The sequence below is a fragment of the Pseudorasbora parva genome, chromosome 19 (assembly GCF_024679245.1).
Source record: "Pseudorasbora parva isolate DD20220531a chromosome 19, ASM2467924v1, whole genome shotgun sequence".
Classification (NCBI taxonomy): Eukaryota; Metazoa; Chordata; class Actinopteri; order Cypriniformes; family Gobionidae; genus Pseudorasbora; species Pseudorasbora parva.
In genome coordinates, this window is record NC_090190.1 from 11,979,621 (window position 1) to 12,000,014 (window position 20,394).

Sequence of the window (20,394 nt, forward strand, 5' to 3'; positions counted from 1 at the left end):
AAGTCAGAATTGTGACTTTACAACTCGCAATTGTGAGAGTCTGAATTCTGAGTTGCAATTTTTATTTTTTATTTAGTTCCATAGGCTACTGATACTACATTCATACGTCTTCTTTCTCAACTATTTATGTTCACTTAAGACATGAATGTCTATCTTTAATAGGATGTGCTAATTTGTTCTTTCAAGTACAAGGAGATAAAAAAGAGAGTTCAAATTAGTATAAAAAAAGCGCTCCTCGCATTTTTAGACACAGCTTTCCGGCCGTGCGTTTCAGATGTTTGTGCAAAGAAATCTTCCTATAGCGTGCGAGAAGTTCCCTTTTGCTTGAATAACTGGCAAGGCTTAATTTTTTGTAATGATGCAGAATGTAGGTCCTTCTTCGCCCAGAAGAGGGCAGTCTATTGCTGCATACAGTAGTGTGGGCAGTTTGTCACTCATCATGGCCCCAAGGTAGTTGACATGGCTGCAACTAAGCAGCCAATCTCTGGCAAGGGGCCTACATTGGGTCGAAGTGCTGCCTAGCAACTGATTATTGGGTTAGGATGCCATCAGGGGGACAGTGGAGAAAAGAACAGTCATGTGTGTTTCTTTCTATCTATCTATCTATCTATCTATCTATCTATCTATCTATCTATCTATCTATCTATCTATCTATCTATCTATCTATCTATCTGTCTGTCTGTCTGTCTGTCTGTCTGTCTGTCTGTCTGTCTGTCTGTCTGTCTGTCTGTCTGTCTGTCTGTCTGTCTGTCTGTCTGTCTGTCTGTCTGTCTGTCTGTCTGTCTGTCTGTCTGTCTGTCTGTCTGTCTGTCTGTCTGTCGTGTCTCAGGACTGCCTTCAACTGGGGAGGACTAGGAAGGACAGCTATCAGGGAAGCCCATTAATCATTGGCTGAAAGATGCTGATTCAGTTAGAATGTCTGATATTTTGTTCAGTTTACTAAGAGTGAGAGAGAGCACATGCAGATAGATGATAGCATAATAGAGGGAAAGGGAGGGGGACAGTATGTGCATGAGTGCGGGATGAGTTGGGAGGGAGGGAGCGTTGAGAGAGAGAGAAGGGGCCAGATATCAACACACACCGCGTCACAGCAGCAGATTGCAGGCAGAGCGTCAGAGCAGAGAGGATATAGCCGCACAGAACCAAAACCAGCACTGTCATTAGACATTGAAGAAGGAGAAATATCACTGGATACCAACGGCATTGTCCTGCCTAAAGCTGGGAACATACACTGTGTGTGGAAGAGAGGCTGTGCATGTCAACAGGGAGAACGGCACAGTGCGATACAGCCCTGGATCAGTGTGTCGTTAATGAGAAAAAATTTGGAGAATGAGTCTTGACCCTGTTCAGGTCATGAAGGGGCAAGATCCCATGCCCAACACCTGTCTGCCAGCCTCAAACGGTGATAGCAAAGCATCATGGGAGGACAGCAAGGATATCCATGAAAATATGGGTTCTACAAAGAAGCCCAAATCAGTAAGTCTCCCATTTGTGATCAGTGTTTCACACTGTATTTGTGCATCAGATGGATATTTGCATAGTAAAACTCTAATATTCATTGTGATGTGATTTTCCTATTGCTTCTGCCCTTTTTTTCTGGGGAGGTCACACTTTTGCCGGCTATTTAGTGTGTGAAATGTTTACATAGTTAGTGCAAGTGTTTCAATGGCTCTGTGAAGTCAGTCTTGCACATTTGCAGTCACTTTTCCCTCCAAAGAGGCCTGTCGTTTGTCAGAATAGCATAATTACATGAAATATAATTATAAAAACATATTTTAACTGCAAAGAAGAGCGTAGTCTTTCATGTTGTGATGCCTGGTTGTGGTGTCAGTGTGTATAAAAGAGAAACAGAACAGGTTTCATGGGGGGTGGGTGGGTGGGGGGGGGGTAATAGCACTATTAGGTAACAGTACTAATGTAAGGAGATAATGCCAGCGGAGGTGCAGCAGGTGCAGCTTATTTAGACCCTGCAAACACCGCCGTTAAAATATTGAAATGCCATCTGTCATGTGTAGTGGCAAATAAAATGGTGACAATCCTAGCAAGGGCAGAGCTTTATAAAAGGAGAGTTTGTCTGCCCTATAGTGCATTAGTTTTTGTATATTAGAGAACTTTAGATGTGTTACCAAATACACTTCGGATGATACAGTCATTTTAACACATAAAAAACAGCTCCTTCAGCGTGTGCAACAGGCAGCTGGTCAACACCATGTGGATAATTCCCCTCTCTGCAGTAGCCTTTAGCTCTATACTTACTCTAAGCGTCACTGGCCTTTTCCAGATCTATTAATAACCTGCAATGCCGTTCTCCTCTTTGTTATCCTCTTGTATTCTCCCATTTCCAACACTTGCACTGGTTGCCCCAGACTGACCCAGGAAGGATCATGTTTTTTGTTTCCAGCAGTGTCTACTAGTTAACCTATGCAATGAGTACAGACAGTCACCATCCCCAATTTTGCCACTTTTTGTGTGAACCCCTAGTAATCCAAGTGATGGAAATATTAAAATATTTTATTTAAAAACCCTACTTTCAATTGCACTTTTATTCCACTGCTAGTTCTCACCCCAGTAAGTGAATATATCTCACTTAAATATATCTGTACATTTGTTGTTGTTGTTGTTTTCAACACATACATTAAAGTCTTGACAACAAGAAAGCTGTTAAATTTGTCTTGGCATTGTTCATTTAGAAGACGTTACAATTAATGTAGCCTACTGCATGTAAATTAAAGTATCGTCATAATGGGAACCCAATTAAACAGTCACATATGAAAGTTAACATACCAATATATTCATTTATTTAAATGATACATTTAGTAATAAATGTTACAATTCAAAAACCTGGGGCCAGGAAGATTTCTAAAGAAATTAATACCTTTAATGTTTAAGGAAGTATTAAATTCATCAAAATTGACAGTAAATACAGAACAGAAGTTCTAATAAATCCTGAAAAAAAACTAAAACATATATGTTTATTAAGCACTAAATCAGCATATTAGAATAATTTCTGAAGGATCATGTGACATTGAGGGATGGTGTAATGATGCTGAATAAAATATTTCATATTTTTACTGCTTTTACAGTATTATATTATATATATATATATATATATATATATATATATATATATATATATATATATATATATATATATATATAAAATCATATAAATGCAGCCTTGGTGAGCATAAGGCACGTCTTTCAGAAACATTAAAAAAACGATCCTAACAATAAAAAAAAATCATAGCCTGACCTGAATTTGAAAATAATAAGAAAAATCAACAACATTGGTTGAAAATGCCTCAAATTTTCTACAGATTTCACATTGTCCACGTGTAAACTCCACATTAAAACACTGATTGGGAAAATGGTTAACCTTTCAACATGGCATTGACCCAAAACACAACCGAAAGCATCTCACCCCAGTAAGTGAATATATCTCACTTAAATATATCTGTAAATTTGTTGTTGTTGTTGTTTTCAACACATACATTAAAGTCTTGACAACAAGAAAGCTGTTAAATTTGTCTTGGCATTGTTCATTTAGAAGACGTTACAATTAATGTAGCCTACTGCATGTAAATTAAAGTATCGTCATAATGGGAACCCAATTAAACAGTCACATATGAAAGTTAACATACAAATATATTCATTTATTTAAATGATACATTTAGTAATAAATGTTACTATTCAAATACCTGGGGCCAGGAAGATTTTTAAAGAAATTAATACCTTTAATGTTTAAGGAAGTATTAAACTATATAATATATAAATGTATATGTATAAAATCATATAAATGCAGCCTTGGTGAGCATAAGGCACGTCTTTCAGAAACATTAAAAAACGACCCTAACAATAAAAAAATCATAGCCTGACCTGAATTTGAAAATAATAAGAAAAATCAACAACATTGGTTGAAAATGCCTCAAATTTTCTACAGATTTCACATTGTCCACGTGTAAACTCCACATTAAAACACTGATTGGGAAAATGGTTAACCTTTCAACATGGCATTGACCCAAAACACAACCAAAAGCATCTGTGATACTACAATAGCAGGGTCAAAATATAAATCTCTCATCAAAGGTCAGTAAAATGATTTGTAGGTTTTCCATCAACTGGTCTTTAATGTAATATCTCAAGGCTCATTTTCCACATCAAAATGGACAATTCCATTTGCACCTCCTGTATATGATATTTAAGACAACAGAACAACATTTTTAAAGAGGGATGGTGTCTTTCTTTGCTCCCTTTATGTTTTTTTAAAGAATGGATGTAGTGTAAAGGATCAGAGGTTGAGGTTATGTTTCCGCTTGGTCAAATGGAAAGAAAACTGTTTATTTAGTTTATTTACCGGAAGATTGTTTCCTAAAACGTTCCCCCACCCCCATACTCATACTGTCTGTAATAACTGTATCTGTGCCATTATAATTAGAGTGTCTCATATCAAGAGTTTGAACCATGAATAACATCACATACAACTGAGTAAGCATTTGAGGAGCTTTTCCAAGCGCATGGTTTATATAACACCACCACAGGAGAGCTCTATAGTAACATCCATTCCAAAGTGCCATGTGAGTCTTAGTGAAATACATTTTATGAGTCTTATATGCATTAGAAGCCATTTTACCAATATTGCTCTTGGTTTTACTGTCATCATGATAGGATGGTTAGGCGGTTCTGTTCTCAAGGTTCATCTGTTATATTAGCATTTTGTCCCAGCTGTGTTTTCCTATTTATTTCCAATCATGGCAACTCTTTCCCAACCAGAACATATATGTATTGTTATGCATTACATAACAGACAAATCTATATACCTGTGACATTGAGGTTGATATGAAATGTTATTTTATGAAGGGACCTGTGAGACGGGCCAGGAAGGTGGAGGGAGGCATATTCTTTGTAAGTATTTTCAAAGGGTCATGCAGATTTTCTTCTCTGCCGTTTCATTAACACTCTGTTCTGCTTGGCTCTACTAAAAGCATGACCTTTTGACCCACAATATGGATGCAAACAAATATGTTAATGCAACATATGTTCTGAAACTGTTCGGACCAATGAAATCATCAGGGCGGGCTTTAGACGATGATGGACAGATGATCAACAGTAACGTAATCATTGCACGTCATCAAAGGGGCTTGGATTATATTTGTTCTAATCCTAAACGGAGAGCTTGTTTGTATCTGCATTCACCTTCACAATTTCTCTCAAAAATGATGATCATGTTGGATAAGTACTCGGTGTATCATTAAATTAATCTATTTTTTTACAACACTGGCAAAGATTGTGTATTCCAGCCTGATTTCAGCTCGCGTGCAGACAGGGTTTCCAAGTTTTTACAACAAAACCAGCCAACTACTAGCCCTAAACAATAGCTTCTCGGGGGGTTCTCCGGGGGAAAAACGGCGTTTGGGGGTAAAATGTGTGTTATTTTGGCAAGGTTGCCTGCTAAAATTCGCACTCATGGCTCTATATATCACATAATACCAGATATTTAGGAAACATGCTAAGTTCACTTACTATCTTCTCTAAAAAACAATGCTACCATTAGATATTTTACATTGAATGGTGCGTTCTGTCCTGGAAGATCAGTTTTGGTTTTGGTCTGTGTGATTCCACCCATTTTCAGTCTTCTTGGGCCCCCTTGGAAATGTGCTGAGGCCCCTAGTGGGCCCCGGTCCCATAGATGAGAACCACTGGTCTCTAGGACACTTCAGACTTTTTCCCATTTATAAATACATTAATTCTTAATTAAACAATTCTACTTAAACTGTTTTAAAAATAATTTTCCTAAGACATCCTAAATGTTTGCATGTTCTAAAAGTGTAACTTTCTTCCCTGTGTTTTTGCCTTTATGTTTCTGTCTGGTTCAGAAAACACTAATCTCTGTACTAGGTAAAATAACACATATGGTAAGTGGCACTACAGTTGCAATTGATACAATTACGACAGATTGTAAAGAGCAGGTCAATGTTCACTTTTTACTGATCTGTAAAAGGCTTTTAGAGTAAATGTTCCATCTAACATTGTGCTAAATAGTAAAATTCTGGTCCAATTGCCCCCTACAGCCCATTCCCTTTGTGCAGTGGCCACTTATCCACTCTCATTTCAGAGTAATGTCTCATTTCCCACAACCACTAGAGCCTATGCAATACCCTATCATTCAAAGATTTCCCAGACCTTCTCAAACCTCTCAGGATCTTAAGCATGACCAAGAGTAGCGACATGGCTCATCTAGAATGACAAATCGTTCTCCGGTTCTTTGGGGGGGGGGGGGGAGCCTTTTATCAATTTTACACAGGCTTGTCCTTTTCCCAAAGCGCCTCAGACAGTACATGCCTCTGGTTGGAGGGTATAGTCGGTAGGATGTGGGCATGTTGAAGAGCACGCACAGTGATCTGGCAGTGTCATATGGTATAGCCCCATTCCAAAATTAACTATAGCCCTGCTCTTCCTGGTGGTTTTCTGTGACATACTGAGCTGCCATCAGTCAGCTGATGTGTGGGCCATGTGACTATACATGAACACTGTACATGTCTTATGCTCTGCTACTGGGAATCACATTACATACTACACCATTTGATACATTACCAGCAGTTTCCACTGAATTACAGAACACAGACAGAAAACAGTACTTGGAAATGTATTTTAGTTTGATCGCTGGATCACTCTTAGTATGTGACAGTATGAAATACTGACTGAATAACAAAATTGGGGATCAGAGCTGTTGTGATGGCCACGGTAATCACAGATCTTCCAGTCCTGTCTAATCTACTCTGAAAACGGAGATCCTAATATGCTTTTCATCAATCACAGTATTCTTGCCTTCTCACATAACTCTGTAATGACGCATGGTCGCTTGCTTTGGATAAATGATTATTACATTCTATCAGTTGCTTAATACACTGTCATACTGCATCTGTCAAATTCTGTCATCATTTTCTTACCCTTATAATAATTCAAATCAGTCTGATTTATAATCTTCCATGGAACACAAAAGAAGATGTTTAGCAGAAAGCTTAACTTTTATAATAGTGGTCTATTTGAATGTGAACTAAAGTAAAATGATACCTAAGCAACATTCCTATTTAGCAATTTCTCCATTCACATACGGTATATTAAAGGGATAGTTCACCCAAAAATGACTTGACGGTGAGTAAATGAGAAATAAAACTATAGCTTCATAATGTCTCACTAGGTTTTAAATCATACTAAATATCATTGTTTCTTATATATCCAACAGTGTTGTTGTTGTTTTTAGGTTAATACATGTGAAATAAATAAAATAATATACATTTTAGATGAAAAACTTAAAAATTTGAAATTAAGTACTTAAAATAAAACTGAAATATATATTTAAAGCTAAATAGAAATATTTAAAAATGATTTAAAAAACATGCTAAATGACAAAACCACAAAACAAAACTTAAATGAAAACTGAAAATGTATACAAGTGAAAATGAAATATAAGAGCCATTTGAAGAGATATATTATATATATTTAAATAATCAAAAAAAAAACATTTAAAAAATAAAAGCTAATTAAAAAAAATTGAATAAATTGTATAAGTGTATAAATAATACTAAAATAACATTGTTATCCAATGGTTGCAAGTTAATTTATTTTTCAATAGTGTACTTACCACAAGCGTACTTAATAGTGTGCAACTACATGGGTTAAGTTAAGGGCACGTTCAGGGTCAGTACTTAGTGTCATTACCACAATTAGTACATAGTATGTTCATGCGAAACAGGACTGTACAATAAAGTGCTACCACTATCCGATAGAGTTATTAGTGAAAACAAACTATTTTTCAGAAGACGTCTATCTTGCACAAGTCATAAAGATCACTTTTATGAAAAACATGCACATTTTTAGCCAACAGAAGAACCAGCTACCCTCATGTGCTCAAAACTGTCTTGTGTTTGTGATGAATGTCTCATAGCACTTTCACCATCCCTATTTAGCCCAAACCAGAGAATGCAGTCACCATTGCAGTGTCATCGCGGGTTCTGTTCCGCACAGAGAAAGAGCAGAAGGTGTTTGAGGAGCAAGGAATAGAGGAGTACCTCAGGTATCAGATGGAGCACGAGAATGAGCCCTTTGCTCCTGGTCCAGCATTCCCGTTTGTTAAGGTAATACACAAGGATATTTGATGACTGTTTCCTAAAAAATATAACGCATTATTAAGTTATAATTTTCAACAAAAAGGACATTGCCATAGCAATATTGATAGATTGTACTCCTCATTATTTAATACATAGCTTATTTGTCATTTTTTTCACAGGCACTGGAGACTGTAAACACCCAGTTGCGGGAGCTTTACCCAGAAAGTGAGGAGCTTTTTGACCTTGTGCTGGTAACTTACAACCATGCCCATGTAGGCGTCCGACTCATCAACACCATCAACCACCACAGTAAGTGTATTCCTTCCCATAAGCAGGATTCACACTGTCTAATAAACATGTACACTGCCGCTCAAAAGTCTTTGATCATTAAGATTTTGAATGTCTTTAGAAGAAGTCTCTTATGCTCATCAAGGCTGCATTTATTTGATTAAAAATACAACAAAAAACAGTAATATTGTGAAATATTATTAAAATGTAAAATTTAAGATTCTTTGATGAACAAAAAAATTCAAAAGAACAGTACTTATCTGGAATATATATTTTTTGCAATATTGTACTACCGTTCAAAAGGTTTGGGTCAGTAAGATTTTTGTTTTGTTTTGGAAAAGATTTATTCAGCAAGGAAGTATTAAATTGATCAAAAGTGACAGTAAAAGCATTTATAATGTTACAAAAGATTATATTTAAAGGTGCACTATGCAACTTTTCGTCCACGAGAGGCCCCTATTCAAAACAAAGGCGTAGTTTGATGACGGCAAGTTTGAGCGCAGTATCTTGGGACGTGGTCTTCACCTCACAGCCGGTGGAAAATAGGACTCGGGCAGAAATCATGTTCATGGATGCAGTTATTAACGTTACTGTAGTGTGAAGCAGAGTAGGACCGAGTGTTGTGGAGCTGAGCACGGCCACTGGAGCGATGTTACACAAACACCTGCTTTGCGAGCACCGGGACTTTTATTATGACGGGACGGGACACAGTCGCCGGGGCGCCCGCACTTCCGCTTTTCCGGTCATGATTATAAGGTAAAGCAGCTCTGTTTATCATATTAGATACATTTAAGTGTGTTTAAAATTATGTTATGACGTTACTCTGTGCGTTCGCTCGACGCTGCTGTGACTTGTTCACACTGATAAGAGAAAAGCGCTTCTGCCAAATAAAACCGAGGGTAACGCAGATATGACGCGATTGACAGTCGAATCCCTCAAACGCTATGCTGACACGTTTTTTTTATCCATTTTTTTATCCATTTTCCGGGTCATTGGTTAAAATAGCAATTTTCTCACAATTTACAAATAGTTGGAAACATTGGGATGTTGTAAGTACTCAACTGAACAAAATATATAACACTGGCCTATTTTTGGATATTTTACAGCAAAAATACTACATAGTGCACCTTTAATATAAATGCTGTTGTTTTGAACTTTCTAACATTGATAATAATTCATGGTTCTTGAGCAACAATGATTTCTAAAGGATCATGTGACACTTAAGACTGGAGTAGTTATGATGAATTTCAGCTTTGCATCACAGAAATAAAATTTTAAAATATATTCAAATAGAAAACAGTTATTTTACATTTTAAATACTAATACTAATAATAATTTAGTACTTTTAATACAAATAAATGCCGCTTTGGTCAGCATATTACTGGTCAAAAACTTTTGAACAGCAGTGTTCTCACTCAGTATTTTTGTTTTGTTGTTCAGTACAAATATCGAAACATTATTAAATCAAGAAGCAAAACAACGTAAAATATTAGGTCTTATTTTCTGAAGAAAATGGATAACAAAATATAAAAAAACCTATACCAATGGGGTCAGAAAAAAGACAACTTAATTAAAAGGGCCAAGCTTTTTCAACACCACTGGCAGATTAAAAAAATAATAAATTGGCAGATGTGTTTTAACTGTGTAAACATCTTTGGATAATCAACTATATATGACAGTTATTAACATTTGCAAAAATTAAAATCAAGTAAAACAAAACAAATTGCAGAGCGATTTTTACAATACGCATAATTTCAAAACAGCTTTACAGAAAGATGTAGTTATGTCAACTTAGTGCTTTACCATATAAGTAAGTATGATATAAAATAATGATACAAGATCTTTTTAGATCTAGCTTGTATTTATAGTGTTGTCTAGACACATCTGAGCATTCAACTGATTAAGAGATTTAAAAATCGGTTGGTTTTGTTTAAAGAAAGAGTAAGCAGTTCTCAGAAAGAATTCATGAAAATAAGATATGATCTCACATGTGAACACCTGAAAAGTCTGATGGTTAGGCACATGCCGGCAGAATTTTTTTTTTTTTTCATTTAAAAATAAATAAATAAATAAAACTTAAAAAATTAGAAAATGACATGCTTTGGTAGTATAAGGCAGTAAAACTAAAAAAAAAAAAAAAAAAAAACACAAAACAGTAAAGGATATACTTCTACTATAAATCAATCAGCTAAAAAATATGGAATGGAAAGTAATTACATGATTCTGAGGATAAAAAAAACTTTGAATGCAAATGTTTTCTTAGAAGATAAATCTCCAGCTGGCCAATAATATCTTCCCACAGAGACGCATGTGACACCTCTAACCTCTGTAGCACAAACCAGCCACTTCCTGCTCGGTTCCCTGCAGCGCCTCAGCTGGACTGGGTTTGATCGTTCTGGTGGCTAACTCAAGAAAAAACAAACATCTCTCCATCTTTTGGCCTTTCTTCGGACAAAACAACAAAAATGCGGATATGGACTGATGTTTCAAGAGCCATTTGAAGTCAGAACTTTGTGTTCTGAACCACACACACAAAAAAAAAAGTTAGATGTTTGTTATAGAAGATAAATGAGTATAATCTAAAACCCATGATTGTGAGGAAGAAAGCTAAAATTAAGAATACAACAAATAAGATTGGGCTTGTATTTTTCTTTGATCAAAATCAATATTAACATTTTCAAAAAGAAGCACTTTGGCAGGGGTGTCCAATCTTTTTCAGCTGATTTTGGCTGCATCTGAAAACACATACAAAGAAGAGACTTTCAAAATATTCAGTGTTGAGGGTCCTCCAGCCCCAGGGTTGAGAAACACTCTTTAATCAGTGGGCATTTTCAAACTACAGTATGTGTTCTTCAACCACTTTAAGCAAAGGCCAAAATCTAAACCAAGCCCCCAGTAAATTACAAATCAGGGAAAGCTGTTGAAAATGGGGTTTGTAATCACCCTACTGATTGGGTAACAGCCACTAGCATTCCTCAGAGATATAAGGTGTGCTTGACTTGAAGTGGCACTACACAAACTTATGTAAGACATTAAAGTACTGCAAGAGAGTTTTGAACTCTCTCTCTCTCTCCGTACTTTGATTGCATACATTGATTGGTCTGCACAGAAAGTATACTTTAATGAACTTGTGGTCAACAACAACAAATCAATGTTAGTTCAATATCATTGTCCTCACCCATGCTTTCATCAATTTCAATGCTGATCCAACTTTAAACATTAAAAATGTGAATCTCAACCAAAATTATGGTTTGGATCAAACCTCAAAATTATATCAATGTCATCTTGCTATCCAGGATAGCACTGAAATTTGAAAACTGTGTTTCTTAAAACCTGAGCCTTTTTATCTGAATTAGGTTCATTACACTATCTCTGGCCTGCATATATCTTGTAATTTAACAGCTCTCAGGAGCACTCGATTTTGATTGGTCATTTTTTATAAGGAGGCTAAACAGTATATTTGGCTAAAGTTTCCTATTTGGTGTTAATTTCATGTCTTCCAATGGACTCAGCAGTTTCTTTTTACATGATAAATAACTTAAAATAACATAAGTAGCCATATAATAAGTCGGCACAAGATAATGTGCCGTTATCGTATCATTATTGTAAAATAACTCCCTTCAGGATGATAGAAGATCCCACCAGTGTGCAGGATCCTGATCAGGGTTCATTTTACGATAATGATCAGATGACTGCACCTTATCCCTTTAACTCCTGGGCAAACTTGGCTTGACATGTCATGTAAATCAAACCTGCTGCTAATGTCTTACTGAGCTGGCAATCATGCACTAATGTGTCAAAGGCTAAAAGGGGCACATTACCCCAACATTTCCCACCAGTCTAAGCTTTCTATCTGTTAAACAGTTCATTACGTGTCTCAATGGTGAAATCTTTTCATTGAAATCAGTGATTGATTAAATAATTTGAGGAAAACCTTACTTACAGACAAATAAGCTAATAGATAAATGTATTTTAATGTATACTCATGTGAGATTAAGACTCTTTATTTCACATGGAAATGTCCACCTCATGGGGACGGCCATTTTGACATTACATGACCAACTGAAAAATACTCACTTTGGCTGCGTCTGAAATCGCATACTCTCGAGTAGGTTCTTGTTTTTTAAAAAGTAATTATTTCACGACTGTAAAAAAAAGTATGTTTTATAGGATGATTGTGTGTATGAATGAGTGTAGTATGAATCGATACTACATTTGCCATGCTGTCATTATCACCTACCAGCGTCAGTTGCCTCGTGTCACTGCCATTCACAAATCCTCTGTGGCCTCATGGGATAGTAAAATATCCATCACATGCACACTTCAGAATCTTGCTGGAACTTTTTGCCTACTCTTTTATGAGTATTTTGAATTCGGATCTAGACTGGATTTCAGCAAATAAATTACTCATGGCTGACTGCTAATAGGGCGTTTCTACAATGGCATTGTTAACTGAAAGTTTTTTTTTCTTTGCTTGACACTGCATTCACACCACTAGGGGTCACTATAAATCATAGACTACCAAATCAACCACATTTTACTATATATTGATCAATATACAGTTGCATATCCATACCTATACTATTTTAAATAAAACTGTACCTGTACAAAAATATATATTTTTAAAGCATTTAGGTTCTCTGTATGATAATAACTGATAACATGTGTAACAATAACTTGAATGCAATGTACTGTAAGTTGCTTTGGACAAAAGCATCTGCCAAATGCATAAATATCAATGTAATAATAACTACCCCTCATGAAAATGTTAATTGCTGATTAATATTCTTCTCTTGTCCCCAGATCTATTCATTGAGCGGTTTGTCATGACAGGAGGTAGCAGCCCCATTGGGTACCTGAAAGCGTGGCATACAAATTTGTACCTGTCTGCAGATGCTGAAAAGGTTCAGGAAGCTCTTGCTGAAGGTTAGTAAATATGAGAACACATGCAGCAAGTACTTCATCTTGTCATTTACATTCAGTAAATCAAGAGAAATGTGTCATTAATGTGCAACAAGCAGAACACGTTTCACCTTTACAGATACTTACAAGAGACCATTGATATTATGCTAATTTAATATTTATAGGAATGACAAAATATAGTTGCTTGGATAGTTGGATTTTCAAATGATGTGTAAAAGTTAGAAGGCCCAAGGGATGCAGAATTTATGTACATATACACCGATAAGGTATAATATTATGATCACTTACTTGTTGGTCCCCCTTTTGCTGCCAAAACAGCCCTGACCTGTCGAGCCATGGGCTCCACTAGAGCCCTGAAGGTGTGGTGTGCTATCTGGCACCAAGATGTTAGCAGCAGATCCTCTTTATATCCTGTAAGTTGCGTGGTGGGGTGTCCATGAATCGGACTTGTTTGTTCAGCACATCCCACAGATGCTCGATTGGATTGAAATCTGGGGAGTTTTGAGGCCAAGTCAACACCTCAAACTTGTTGTTGTGGTCTTCAAATCCTTCCTGAAACATTTTTGCTTTGTGGTAGGGCACATTATCCTGCTGAAAGAGGCCACAGAAACCAGGCAATACCATTTCGATGAAAGGGTGTACATGGTCTGCAACAATGCTTAGGTAGGTGGTACGTGTCGAAGTAACATCCACATGGATGGCAGGACAAAAGGTTTCCCAGCAGAACATTGCCCAAAGCATCACACTGCCTCCTCCAGCTTGCCTTCTTCCCATAGTGCATCCTGGTGCCATGTGTTCCCCAGGTAAGCAATGCACACGCACCCGGCCATCCATGTGATGTAAAAGAAAATGTGATTCATCAGACCAGGCCATCTTCTTTTATTGCTCCGTGGTCCAGTTCTGATGCTCACGTGCCCACTGTTGGCGCTTTCGGTAATGGACAGGGGTCAGCATGGGCACCCTGACTGGTCTACGTCTATGCAGCCCCGTACGCAAAAAACTGCGATGCACTGTGTATTCTGACACCTTTCTATCAAAACCAGTATTCACTTCTTGAGCAATGTGAGCTACAGTAGTTTATCTGTTTGCCCGAACTACACAGGCCAGCCTTCACTCACCGCGTGCATCAATGAGCCTAGGCCGCCCATGACTCTATTGTCAGTTCACCACTGTTCCTTCCTTGTACCACTTTTGATAGATAGTGACCCCTGCAGACCGTTAACACCCCACAAGAGCTGCAGTTTTGGAGATGCTCTGACCAAGTCATCTAGCCATCACAATTTGGCCCTTGTCAAACTCACTCAAATCCTTATGTTTGCCCATTTTTCCTGCTTCTAACACATCAACTGTGAGGACAAAATGTTCACTTGCAGCTTAATATATCCCATCCACTAAAAGGTGCTTTGATGAAGAGATAATCAGTGTTATTCACTTGACTTGTCAGTGGTCATAATGTTATGCATTATCGGTGTATAGTCTCACTGACACAGCATAGCAAAGAAAAAACATATGAAACAGGTTTGCTTTACAGACATTAGTCCTGTGATATATTTAGATAGCAATTTGAGAGTTAACCTGTCAAATATTTTGAATTATGAAAAGTGACAAATTATTTAGTGGTCAACGTGCCTCTTGCAGTTTGCCATTTAAAGACCCCCCCCCCCCCCCATTTTCAAATTAATTGAAAAGTGTGCTGACCACGTAGTAATAGAATATGTTTGCTGTTGTAATGATGAGAGTACCGCACAAATAAGTAATAGCCTTTCCGTTCTCTGGCATGGTTAGCAATCACACTACACAGTACTGGGCCACTTTTCAAGTGGGCCAGGGCATGGTACATACCGATCACACTAGACAAACTTTGGGGATCAAACGTGGGGATCAAACGTGCTCGGGCAGGGTTCAGATCGCCAAGTGTGAGTAAATGAACCTCTGAGCATAGGAGCACCATGTTGCTTAGTTTAGTATCACAGATTTAAATCATCATCATATGGCATATGAATTATTGCATAAGTGTGTATAAAATACTCAAAATAAAACTAGTTGAAATGGGGGAAAGCATTGAACTCCAGATCGACTGAATGTTTAACAATCCAATGACCTATTTGGTTTGCTGAGCCTTAATGGGTCCTAATCTAAAATCTGCTTTAAATGCCATTTATCACACTGCTTTTCCTTTGGGCTGGTGAGCTTTACCTTTGTCTTTGTGTTTTCAGGGATTGCTGCAGCCACCATGTTTATGTCAGAAAAACAAATTGAGGTATCTGAGACCCAGCTGAGAGTGGCATTTGATGGTGACGCTGTTCTCTTCTCCGATGAGTCTGAGCGTATTTTTAAAGCCCACGGCCTGGACAAGTTCTTCGAGCATGAGAGGGAGAATGAAAACATATTGTTAGATCATGTATGCAATTTCCTTGTTACCCATTTGAACGGTTTAGGTCTGAAATAAAATACAGAGCAAATGGGAAATGCATGTTTAGAGGTGATGCATGTCATTTTTATATACATAATTATATATATAATTTATATATACACTACCAGTCAAAAGTTTTAACACATACTTTCCCATCAAAGAAAATGGGAAAGTGTCTCCAAACTTTTGACTGGTAGTGTACACTCACGTGGAATATTCGTTGCACTTTTAAAACTTATTTTACTAAGATTTTAAAACTTTCTAGATAATAATATGCTGAAATATCTTACTTCACACCCTGACACCGCATTATTGGTATGAGTTTTGGGCGGGATGTTCAATGGCATATGGGTGGAGAATTTTATTTCGGCCACTAGTGGAGTACAAAATGACACACTTGACTTTTAAATAAGCTCCAAAAGCAGGACTGAGCGTCCTTGTTCTTCAGTTAAGTGGGTATGTGCTAAAATATACGTATATAATGTATCTGTCCACCTCACAGGGGCCGCTGAAGGGTTTCCTAGAATTGCTTGGGAAGCTTCAGAAGAAATTTTATGCTAAAGGCCACCGTCTGGACTGTCCCATCCGCACCTACCTCGTGACGGCCCGCAGTGCAGCCAGTTCAGGCATCCGTGCCTTAAAGACTCTCCGTGCCTGGGGACTAGAGATAGACGAGGCTCTTTTCCTGGCCGGCGCACCAAAAGGCCCCATGCTGGAGAAAATCCGGCCCCACATCTACTTTGATGACCAGATGTTTCACGTGGAAGGTGCCGCAGAAATGGGTGCCATCGCTGCCCATGTGCCCTACGGGGTTGCACAGAAATACCTTTCTAAAAAAAGCTCCAAAACAGCAAAATAACAAAAACAGGGAATAAATGAAGAGGTACATAATGTTCTTATTTTGGACGTGACTTTCAAGTTGCAGACATTCTTTTTTAAACTCAGTTGTGAATTCATTGGATCAGGATCTCGGTCTCTTGGCCTTTTTCCCATGTGACCTGTGCAAGGCCACGCACAACATGTATAGCCCAAAAGATTCAACCCAGGGCTGTTCTTTTGGAGCTATTCTGTACAAATATGCATTATGATGCATTATGATAATTGTGCCTCTTGTGGAGCACTGCATTGAACGGTCATTTTCATCAAAACATACGCTTCTCAGTGACAGTTTGTCGAAAAACACATGACATTAACTTAATTACAATTGAATGCGTGCTGCTATTCTTAAATGTAAAGTGACAAAGGAAAAGGATACTGAAATGGTGTTTACACAGTGTGTGTGTTTTGAACCACACTGTATAATTCAGCAATTGACCGTGACTGTGTTCTTGTTTATTGCTGTAGATGGTGTTGTGTGAGTAAAATGTATGTGGCCGTATATATACGATGGATGTAATATAATGTTCGACACTGATAAGAAGCCATGATATTTTACATTTGAGAGAATTGAATATTCAGAATATATAGAAAGCTATAGAAAGTATATTTTCATCATTAAAGTTTTAAGTTTTCTAATGGATTCAGTATACACTACTGTTCAAATGTTTGGGGTGAATAAATTATTTTTAAAGAAATTAATACTTTTATTCAACAAGGATACATTAAATTGATCAAAAGTGACAGTAAAGACATTTATAAGCATTTCTATTTCAAATAAATGCTGTTTTTTACTTTCTATTCATCAAAGAACGGATGATGAATGTTTTATCATTATTAATAATAAATGTTTCTTTAGCAGCAAATCAGCAGACTAGAATAATTTCATTTCATGTGACACTGACGACTGGAGTCTACTGCTGCTGAAAATTCAGCTTTGCCATCACAGGAATAAATTACATTTTGAGATATATTTAAATAGGAAACAGGTATTTTAAATCATACTAATATTTCATAATATATATTGTATTTTTCATCAAATAAATGTAGCCTTGGTGAGCATAACACTTAAAAAAAAGAAAAAAAAGAAAGCAGTTACCAACTCCAAACTCACTTTGAACGTTAGTGTATGTATATTTTTGACAGAAAATGATCATATGTGAAAGGAAATGTAAAGGGAAAAGAAGATATATTTTAGATGGTACAGTAAGCAATTTGTAGAAACGAAACATCTAAACTTTGCAATATCTCTGCTGAGCTACATTACCTGCCATATTTTCTCTCCAGATTCTTAATGCAGTTAATGTCCTTTCTTGTTGATCCTCCGTATGGCATCGGACACACAAATAAAGGTTACCATCATTATCCAGAATTGGCATCTTATTATTAAATTAAAAGACATTATTCTTTTCATACTACTCTGCTAATGATATACGGGCTTATACACATTTCTTGTGTCACCCTGTTTAGTAATGTTTTGCTACATATGAAACATTAGTGGAACAAATTGTGTTGACATCAGTGTTTAGTCTGCCTCTTTAATACCTCTCATTGTTAAATCTACACAAAATGTTACAGATTAGTCTCCTCAGTAACTGTCTATTAATTTGAGATCTGTCACTGTGCTGTTGTTCTCTGGATAATATGGTACGAGAACATCAATATTATAAAGGACAAAACGTATATAATACAATAATTATTTAGTTGGATAGTTTATGTAATGTAATCCAGGTACATTCAGGCAAATTGGGCCACCAATTTACATTGGGCCAATTTCACCCTAATAGTCACAATAATACTAATAATAATAAAAAATAGTTAATTTTGCCTAACAATATTTCAGTCATTTTTTGATTCTAAGAAAATTACTTAATAACATTTAATGTCACATCTTAAATGATCAGCCTTTACGAATAAATAGAACCGCCAAAGACATTTTCAATATTGAATAAACCCCTGAAAAGTAAAAGAAGCAGATCATTTCAGCTTTCATTGTCCTCTCTCTCTATAACAGTGACTGTTCTTGATGGAGAACGTATTGCTCTCTGTTTGGACTTACTGCAACAGGACATTCTGTTCTGACCGAATTATGATTTTATTTGATGATTTTTGCATTTAGAACCGAATGTGAAAATCTACCTTGAACAAAAGGTAAAATGACAAGGAGTGCAGAATTTTATGAGGACATGCACAGAACTTTTGTGCCCATGTGCAACGTGGCACAAAAAAAGTCTTATCAGTTTCCCTGTCAGCATTTTTCTCCTGCAAATGCTGTATAGACAAAAGACTAATTACATAAAAGTCTTTCAGCTGGTCTTTGTTCGGTGTGTAAAGAAGGAACTGTTTTATAAAATATTATTTTGGAGAATATATTTTAGTAATCCTGGCATGCACCTCCTCAGCGTTACAGTAGATGGCAGCAATGCTTAATGTTATCCTCAATGACTGTAGAAGATCTAAAAGCTGAATAAACCATAATCTCAAAATAAATTTTAAATCATTTTTTAACAAGAAACAATTTAAGAGTTATTATTGTGTGCATCATCCTTATGCAATGTCTGATTTGCTGGTGTTTTCAGTCTAAAAACAAGCCTAGAATTGGTCAGTGTGTACAAGCACTTGTTAAGCTCGGTGAGGTTTTGAAACTAAAAAGAAAAGAAATGAATGCTCTCTCTGTTGATTGCTGCTGCTGGTTCCAATTACACAGAAGGGTTGCCAAACTGCACAGATAAACTAGAGGGCTATCAAGGAACTGGGCCTCTGAGGCGCCATCGTGGTAATGAGGCCATCGTTGTCCACCCCGTGTGTAGTGATTGATCAGAGATCGTTTCCATTTTATTACTTCAGAGAAGTGCTGGGGAGGGATTACGGCCATCTGGCTCGCTTTATTAATGCACTCAAACACTGTTTAAATAAGCAAATGAGTGTCTAATAAGACTTTCAATAATACAGGCATTTGATTTTTTTAAATTAGAAGAATTTAGAAACTGAATAAGAAAAAAAACAACAACTCGGGATGCATTTAGACAGCATCTTAAGTGCTTAATTGTTCAAATGAAAGATTAACAAAATGTAAAACTACTGCTGTTTCTTCAATTTAAATGAATGAGGATGCATGTTATAAATACTTTGCCTATAGATAGAGGTGCTTCAAATTGATTATGTGGGATAAGCTCACAGAAATTGAATTCTGCCTACAGATCGATGGTGGTGTTGAAACTAGTTTGGCTGCTTGGGGAAAACCATGTAGTTATGCCCTCGGGAAAATAAATTCATAACACTTTTACTTCCTTCCTGAAGTCGGCTCATTGTGCACTGGCTTGATAAGGTCTAGAGTGGAACATTATGAGTCGAGGCAAATTTGTGGTTTTTGATAAGCCTGTTTTGTCAGAGGCATTTTATGTTGAAATAATGAGCACCACATTTTTTTGAATGACCTTAGGTCAGCATGCACACAAAACCAAACAAACAGGAGCTCGCTAGATACTTTTGACAGCTGCTCTGTTATGACATTTGCCAGGCCTGGCTAATTAGAGCGGCTGTAAAAATGCACAATGCGGGGATAAAAGCCTTATTTTAGTCACAACTGTTGGTTCTGTGTGTGTTTTAGCAGTATGTATGTGCTGTACTTGCACCGTTACATCCTAGTATTAGGTTGAACCAGCTGTGATATGATGGGTGGAAGATTATGACCGATTTATTATGAGCTAGAGAGCTGAACCTGGTGCAGACAGATGGATAGAAATGCCGTGAACTCGTATGATCTGCCTGCCGCAACACATGGTC

The 20,394-nt window shown here is 36.9% G+C and overlaps 1 protein-coding gene and 1 long non-coding RNA gene across 3 annotated transcripts; one reads left to right on the forward strand and one right to left on the reverse strand.

The window, feature by feature from the left end:
- Positions 1 to 1,068: 1,068 nt before the first annotated feature.
- nt5c1aa (5'-nucleotidase, cytosolic IAa) lies at positions 1,069 to 18,959 on the forward strand. 2 transcript variants are annotated; one of them, XM_067426195.1, is made up of 7 exons: positions 1,069 to 1,476; positions 4,858 to 4,902; positions 7,968 to 8,135; positions 8,288 to 8,417; positions 13,200 to 13,322; positions 15,536 to 15,720; positions 16,235 to 18,959. In XM_067426195.1, exons 1-7 carry the CDS (start codon positions 1,330 to 1,332, stop codon positions 16,589 to 16,591), a joined length of 1,155 nt encoding a protein of 384 aa, XP_067282296.1. In that variant the 5' UTR covers positions 1,069 to 1,329; the 3' UTR covers positions 16,592 to 18,959. The 2 variants fall into 2 exon arrangements, with proteins under 2 accessions (XP_067282296.1, XP_067282297.1); XM_067426196.1 differs by lacking the exon at positions 4,858 to 4,902.
- On the reverse strand, positions 7,968 to 13,193 carry LOC137048167 (uncharacterized). Its single transcript, XR_010899329.1, has 2 exons — positions 12,637 to 13,193; positions 7,968 to 8,166 (listed from the first exon to the last, which is right to left on the reverse strand). It is a non-coding gene; the product is annotated as an uncharacterized lncRNA (long non-coding RNA).
- Positions 18,960 to 20,394: the final 1,435 nt, after the last annotated feature.

Coding starts and splice junctions, on each gene's coding strand:
- nt5c1aa (XM_067426195.1), top strand. CDS start 1,330: ATGAGTCTTGACCCTGTTCAGGTCATGAAGGGGCAAGATCCCATGCCC. Junction 4,903..7,967: donor TGGAGGGAGGCATATTCTTT/GTAAGTATTTTC, acceptor ATCCCTATTTAG/CCCAAACCAGAGAATGCAGT. Junction 8,136..8,287: donor CAGCATTCCCGTTTGTTAAG/GTAATACACAAG, acceptor TTTTTTTCACAG/GCACTGGAGACTGTAAACAC.